Below are 8,263 nucleotides of genomic sequence, written 5' to 3'. Positions count from 1 at the left end.
ACAATTTGCGGAGTTCTATGTCAAAGCTGAAGTGTTGCACACGTGAGTGACAACAAAGATAGACTACAATTGAAGGCTTATAAAAGAACGAAGGGGAGAGTTACACAAAGAACGAAAGAACGATGCACTTATTGAGGCAGCAGAGTGAGATATTGAAAGTGGCTGCCACATATCTCTCAAGTCGCTCAAAGTGACTTTTGAACACGGCCCAAAGAATCCCGGAGCATATAAAGCTAAGGAGTTACAAATTCAACTCCTAGTCGCATGACAATTTGTGCAAATGTTTAATAATCTGTCCTGGCATAAAGCAATATTCAGTACAAATAGGATTCCTTATTCTTTACAATGAACAAGATAGTAATGCGGGGGACATTGAATAGTAATGCGGGGGACATGCATACAAATTACATTGAGCTCTCAAAGTGAACCCTAGTGCTCATGAGGGAAACACACACATACAGAGAAGTTATTTGCTTTAGGTAGAAAGTGCTAAGTGCACCTGCAAAGTAATGTATGCAAACTGACAAAGTGCTTGGTGTGGTTTCACCATTGTTAAAAAATATCTACCTGCATTTTCTCCCAACATAGTTGTATAATACGCATATCTACATGGGTTTTATCAAATGTAAACAGTACAAATGCAAACAAATATATCTTTACAGCTCTACAGAGGGATCCTGAGACAGAGGATAGGCTATATTGAATGCACACTTTATCCTGCAAGTACACAGTGTAAGGCTCTCAACTCTGTATCACACTCAATGCATATTTTGCGAAGTTGGGCACGCCATTCTAATTTTGGAATGAAGGAGAGGCTAACGTGCAAATATCCACAGTATGGTCCTGGAAGACTGATAGGGATCTGGTCAAAAGTAGTGCACTATATAGGGAATAGGGTGCGATTTGGGAAGTATTACATGTTTCATCAGTAGCTAGTGAAACAATTGCAACAACATTTGTAAGAGAATGTCGAGGGGCAACATAGTAGCATGTGTTGACCTTTGAGGAAGAGCCGTTTCCTAGCCATGTCATTTAGCATGACAAGGTCTGAGGAAAATCTGTGTTTCACCACACCACACTACGATTAAGTGTGTCTGTTTTTCATCATAATAAAGCATTCCCAAAAAATAACTGCATGACAAAATCTATACATTGATGAAGCAGGTAGACCAATCACTTACCAATCATTTACTTGCCCTTATTTCACTCTGCAATTGCATTATATGTGTTATTTACGGTTAACATTTGCATAATAACATACTATAACATTATTGTGCCAGCTGGCAGAAGTAAAACAAACAAAATCTATCTACAAGCTTAGACCTGAGATATACAGCGCTAGGTGCTGTTCAGTGATAGAATATGAGGTGAACGTTGGGACTCAGGCGCTCTCTGGGACAGGTGGGTTCTGAGTTTTCATTGGCATTTCGTCGGACACGTCCACTTTGTTGTCATAAGTAGCATGGTTGTCCTCCTCATGTTGGTACCTGGCAAAGTTGACAAAGACCTGGGGATGAAGACATGGTGGTGAGAGTAGATGCAGGAGGGACTTGCATGTCACATGCACACACAAATCTGTTCATATGAATGGGTTTCAGTTTAGTTAATTTGTAGTTGGTTTGGTTTTAAGAATTATTAAAAAATGTCAACCGAAAGTCAATCAACGTATCCGATCTGTTCATTCTAATGACATTTCAACAAAACACGTTTCTATAATGTATCCTTAAATGTCTTACACTCCACTGTGAAACGAGACCGAAGGCATCCTGATAATGATCCCCCCCCCCCCCCCCCCCCCCCGCAACAATATTTACAACAATTTCTTTATTTACCTTGGTCTGTGTAACAGGGTGGGGAAACAACGGTAAAAGCTTGTATTCATCAGGTAAAGTATCAAGACAAGAAGGAAGCGAAATAAAGCAAAAAGGCCTGTGAAAGCCACCATATATTTTAAGATATGAAGTGACTTTATATGTATAGGCCTAAGAGGAAATGGGGGATGGCCAGATTGTATAACAAATCCCATGTCTCGGATCAACATAACTAATATTACGCCATACTATCTCAGGGAACGAGTTTAGCCACTTAAGCGGAGATTGTTTCTGCAGTGAAACAACAGTTTACAGGGGATGTTTATTCTTCTCCGCCTAGTCCATTAGGCGCTGCCTATGAAGTACATCTTTCTTAACAGTTACAGCCTATAAAATAAGGCCACACAATATGCCTACGGTCACCTTTGAGGCATAAAACAAGTGCCCTTTTATTTCCTTTGGGCAGCAAAGACAGACAAAAGGAGGAACGATGAAAACAAAAACAAAAAATTTCCACCACCCCTCCTCAGCTCTTCCTCCTCCACAGTCATCTTCTGAATCCCTTGTGGAATCAAGTTCACTCTTCTAACTTCAGCGTCAAAGATAAAGCCCGGACTCTGTTTTCAATCAGCCTGGCGTGTTTCATTTGAGATGAAAGGGGAGGGTTCCACCAATTTTCGTGATCCGTTTCAGATAATGTCGACCATCTTAATTGGAACTAGAAAGTCTTCGTTCGAGACTCAAGAGAAACGTCAGACGGTAGGTATGTGATACCTTTGATGGAGGAGGATCCTGGGCATTAGATCCCGTTGAAACACACTTCCTGTTAAATTGAGGAGGACTAGTGCTGTGAAGAACCGTACTGCTGGGCTCTTTGGGATTTTGAGATTGACAGACTAAAGTTTAGCAAATGCAACAGGCTTCCTTAAAAAAATGGCTGACAAAACTTCTTTCTATAACTTTACCGTTATGACATCTTATTAAGGAGGAAATGAGGAAGTGTAAAAACAACAACAATGCATTTCTCCATGCCTATCTTCAACTCCACCTATCAGGGGATTATTTGAATCTTAACCCCAGATGCCATTGGTTGAATACAGTATGCTGAGAGGCTTAAAACATTTATGCCTTTAGCCTTCCATATCAGAGTTTGACAGCTCTTTATAAAACGGGTTGTATGGATCCTGGGTGTTGATTGGTTGATATGCGGGAGTGGTGGGCCAACAAAATACCATGACGTGTTAATGTTAATGTCATAATTCCATTGTCCTACAGCCCAGGCAGGAAATTCATTAACTTAATCTCTCTTAATCTCGCTACTATTTGTTTTGCAACATTCTGGGGTTGTTCAAACCTACTTGTCTGCCTCTATGACCTGTGCAACAATGTATCATTTTACAAATGTGATCTCTCCTATGCCAGTAGGCTAGCTAGCCCAAGAATGAATGTGGAACTAATAATTCACCATGGAAACCGCAAACACTCGGAATTCCATTCATTACTTTTCAGAGCAGTGAGGCCTATGTAGGCCTATTGGATATTTATTACATCATAATTATTTGAAGTTCTTGTCTCTCATCATCTTTGAATCTCTGCTAGCTACCGACATGCCAATGATTTGTTTAGCATAGCAATGTCTAATGAATAGAATTAGAATGAACGACTCGGTCAAAACATGTAAAAGAACTTCAGAATGCAAAAGTTATCCGATGCGGACCTGGAGGCAAGGGAAATCATGGCTGTGAGTGGCCATCGGTGTGACAGCTCACTAAAAAGTTATTGGCAGCCTAACATTTGGCAGCCTAACAGAAAACGCTGGAGTACCATTTTAGCTGGCAATGACGTGAGTGGGACGTACCATTCTCTGCCAAAGAAGAGGAAGCACTGGTTGCCTCCAACCACAGGCCTTGGATTCGCTTCAGGCCTCAGAACAGCCCTTGTTGGGAGTTGTCACACAATAATTTCTGGGTTTTCAGGCAGTATTACTTAAATATACTATAATGTTCTCTGCGCAAACTATATAATACCCAGAGCACATACCGGAACACTATTATAGGTTGACTACCGTGTATTTGTCAAGGTTGGAAACAATGTATTGTTTGTGAACGCATTGCAACACCCATTCCGAACAATAGAGCATTCCATATAGCAGAGCTACGTAAGTGGTCAAAATGTTGTCACCAATAACCCACATGGGAGCAGAGATTGCACTATGCTACATATTTTTATCCTTTAGTGAATATATTTGATATCCCGCAATCTGCTCAAAGGCATTGGATGTGTGCAACTGTGCATGTAATGCTTTCAAATACTAGCATTTCATACGCCACATGCAGTATTAACATCTCTTCTCCCACTGTACTCACTACAAAACATGTTTCTCCAATCACCTCTAATCTTCTAAGCATTAGTTTATTATAACTTAGACTTCATGCTCCGCTGCTTGTGACTGACATTTAGTTAATAACAGATGGGTATGGGTATTAACTATGGCATTTGGGTGTTTATTAGATGGCCGCCGACGCGTGGCAAGGAGAAGGACTCAGAGGCGCTCAATTAACCTCGCTGCCGTGGCGGTGGAGTCCCAGTGCGCCACACGCGCCACAGTGCACGTTTTAACTACAGGCCAACCCAGTCCACGTCAGCTATATGCTAGTTTGTTCCGTTGTCTTTGAAATGCTCTCTGTAATGTGTGGAGCAAAAAATGACTTTTCTTCAGGGACGAACAGTAGAAATTGAGGTGACACTTATCTGTCCATGTATAAGGGACATAGAAGCTGCATTAGTGTTTACTACTCATTATCAGGCACGAGGTAACCCTTTGTTTTCCATAAAGGGGAAGATACAGTACCTCTGAAAATGTCTAGTGCTCAAGTTGATTGTGTATTTTCAATTTGTGTGTACTTAGTTATAGAGAAACAATGAACAAATGGCGGAGAACAACGCAAATGTGCGTTTGATCAGGGTTTCCCAAACTCGGTCCAAAAATGTTGTATGCTTTAAAAGCCAGGATGTCATACTAATTTCTGCTTTTCATCTAGTAGAATTCACTGCACAATATTGAGGAAGAGAGTCGTCATGACAACAGCTGATAATCAGCTGAGGGGATGCTCTGTACCAAAATGAAGGAATGGAGGGAATCAACACAACTGTGTATTAGATGACACATTCTCAGTAGGATGAGACTAGTATGCTGATATTTGTAGTTTACAGTATTCGTTTTTACTAAACAGTATATTCTAAATACTATGTAGTAAGATTAGTATGTAGTTTTAGTAAGTAGTAAGCGAGACAGATTTCAGACAAGGCCACTAGGTTGTTGTAGTAAGTTGTAGGCAAGACACATTTCGGACATGGGACCTTTCTTTCAATAAAGGCGTTAATGCCTCAGCCTTAGTGCTGGATCAATATGAATTGTAGTGTGAGCCAGATCTTACATGTTGGGGTCTATTTTAACAAACCTACAGCAATGGTAAATCTTAGCGCAGGAGGTAGCGCTGTAGGTTCAGGGGTGTGTCAGAAACATTTTCTGCTATTTTTACAATTATCGGGGCACTTGCTGGAGTTGGTGCTTAAGGGCTGGGTTTTGATGAATAAACAAGTTGTGGGTGTGTCGAGGCATGGCCCCTCATTGGCCAATCAGAACTTGCTCCATGGCGAACTATGTGGCTGCTTCAAGTTCTGTATTTACGTCTTTTATGTATTGCCATGGAATCAACTCAAATCCCAATGTTAGTCTGTTAAAGTTTGTTAAATGGCTTACAGGAACAACATAACAAAATGTAGACCTATCTTTGCTAAATACGTTAATTTGAACCCATTTGCAGTCCACATTGGTCTAAGTAATTGCATTGCTTCAATAGCATTCACAATGATATAAGGGCAAGGCCTACTGTAAATTGCATTATGACTGAGCGTGGACAAGCAAAACATTGTCAATAAGCAAGATTAACTTAATTATTGATAAGGCCTAAAAAGAGAACAAATAATTCTAAACTAAACAAAACTTGTTTTAAATAGGCTGTCACACTTACAGGCACCTTAATTTCTCCCTGTGGTCATATAATATTAAAACAGCTCAGACTACGGAGGGTTTTACGCACATCCTAACTTTTCACAGTAGCTGGACAAAGATCCAATATAAATAGAAAGGGAGAATGTCCACTCACCGTTATACTGCTCCTAAATAGGCCTATGTTTTATGAACCTAATCGGAAACATCTTACAGATCAGATCTTACAGATCGCATTCACACATCTCCAGAAGTTCCATTGCAAGCACGCCACGGACGTTGTCACCATAAAACCAGGAAGGTGAATCATTCTAATAAGTTCGGTTGTAATAAAATTGAACGAAATACCTGTAAAAAAAGACACGCATTGCTGTTGAACCAGCCTTCGTTATAGCCTAAGGGAGGGCATGGGTTTTGAAAATATGAAACGGAAAACAAGCAATTTTTACAGGTTACAGATAACTTCTAAATACGAGGTTCACCGGTATTCACAAAGGTTCTCATCTCTCGTTTCATGATGGGCATGGACACTAAAGAGTGGGAGTGGGTTTTTACGCACATCCAATACTGGACCTGCATGGCTAAAATCATGTGTGCTTGCCTACAATGCATAGATAAAAAGGGTATGTCAGCTGTTTTACTCCTTTCAAACTGGATATTTGAATAAAGCTTTGGTGATTTAGATGTATTTCCAAGCAGTCTTAGGAGCCAAACCCTTTATCGACAGTCTTGACTACTTCGCGATTGCATTGGTCAGAAAAAATATATATAACTTAATTGAGAGGAGGTATTTGGTTTCTAACCAAATACAATTAAATGGGGAAAAAAAGGTTTTTATGTTTAGAAATACGAAGTATACAGGCACCCAACGCACATTTGGCTAATATTGTTCCATGCGCATATGGGCAGTGTGCATCACAGCTGGATAGGCTGAGTTTCCGCTGTCAAAATTCATTTCATAACCAACTGCGTTACCGCTAAAATCAGCTTTTGGTTGGTCTTAAATATCCCTATCAGCGCTTCCTGAAATTACCACTTCATGTTTTTAATGACACTCCTCAAATATTTCCACCTCGCCCATCTGTGCGCAAGCGAGCTGATAAGACAGGTAAATTAAAAACCTGGCATTAGAGCTGGAAAATGCCAGTGCGTCAGTTTTTACATGACGAAGTTGCAAACTAACTTGCGTTTGACACTAGTGCCGTCTTAACACCAGCCGAAAATAGAACCCTGTAGGTCAGAGCTCTCCTCAATAAATCACCAGCTGAAAGGTGACTGTCTGATCTCCGTCCCCATAGGTGTTTTTTTTTTACCCCTTTTGTGTTTTAGTGCAGTGACCTTATAGCCTGCGTGTGATTTTTTATTTACGCTGTGATCTGGTAAATATGCTCCATAGCTGCATTGGCGAACATGTTGTTTTTCCTCTTGTTTTCTTTCTTTATCTCTTTCTTTCTTTTATTTATTATTTTATTTCTTTCTTTCATCCGTTTCATTCTTTTTTCTTTCCTCTCCTGGCAGTTGCTTTCGAGAGGCTCTCAGGCTGAGGGTTGTTTTTATCTAGGCAGGCCTTCTTTCCTCTCCTTTTCTCCCCAAGGATGAGTGGACAGGTGACCTTTGCTGGGTCTTCTTAAGGTGCTCTTGTCTACCCAGACCCCTCCACTGCTGTGCTAATGTTCATCATTGAGGGCGAGGCACACTCTCCTCTCAGAGGCTTGATTACATCAGATCTCAAGCTTCACACATCCAATTGGAAACGTGAGGTGAGGCAGTTGACATTCAACAGCAAGTCTATCAGCATTCAGTGTACAATTCTTAAAGGAAGTGTGTTGTACCGATAATATATGTCTTCATTGCCATAAAAGGGATGGGCAACTCCACTCCTGGAGTGTCTACAGACGTTCACCCAGCTTTAAGATTTGCCCTCACCGGCCATACAACTTGATTTGTTGACTCAGCAATGTTAGTGCAGGGAAGGAAGAAAATGCCCTGTGTGTCCCCACAACATAATTAAATAAAATACCATAGAAACACTATAGTATCTCTATGGTCCTCACCCAGAAAAACTACTGAATGAAGGGTTAACCTGGTTACCTGATCCAAAGTGGTCTGGGAGACAGAGTAGTCCTCCACGCCCAGCCTCTGCTGATGAGTGGTGAACTGGCTGAAGATGCTGACCAGAGCGCCCTTGCTGAGGGGGAGCTGGTACTGCAGAGTGTTGTGGTGCTTCTCCTTCAGTACGCTACCCGGGAAGGTCTCGTGGACAAACTCCTCCACGAGGCCCAGAGCGGGGGGCGAGCCGCCCACCCTCACGATCACAGTGTAGCCGTCCCCGAACCTGGGGAAAACAGACACTAATGAATAAACACATACACATCAATCAAAGCATAAGGACAGACAAAAGGTACGAACACATAGCTACAAGTACACACATCAAGCAACG

At 41.2% G+C, this 8,263-nt stretch overlaps 1 protein-coding gene across 1 annotated transcript in view; it reads right to left on the bottom strand.

Annotated features, from left to right (window-relative positions):
* Positions 1-265: 265 nt before the first annotated feature.
* Positions 266-8,263, bottom strand: part of LOC106608787 (phospholipid-transporting ATPase ABCA1) — a 253,841-nt gene continuing 245,843 nt past the window's right edge. The window contains exons 47-48 of the mRNA XM_082977279.1: positions 7,915-8,158; positions 266-1,507 (exon numbers count right to left, since the gene is read on the bottom strand). Of these exons, the coding sequence (XP_082833405.1) occupies positions 1,382-1,507; positions 7,915-8,158 (370 nt within the window). The 3' untranslated portion in view covers positions 266-1,381. The remainder of the gene's footprint in view (positions 1,508-7,914; positions 8,159-8,263) is intronic.

The sequence above is a fragment of the Salmo salar genome, chromosome 07 (genome assembly GCF_965601325.2).
Source record: "Salmo salar chromosome 07, fSalSal1, whole genome shotgun sequence".
In the NCBI taxonomy this organism is placed as follows: Eukaryota; Metazoa; Chordata; class Actinopteri; order Salmoniformes; family Salmonidae; genus Salmo; species Salmo salar.
This window is presented reverse-complemented; position numbering and strand designations above follow the sequence as displayed.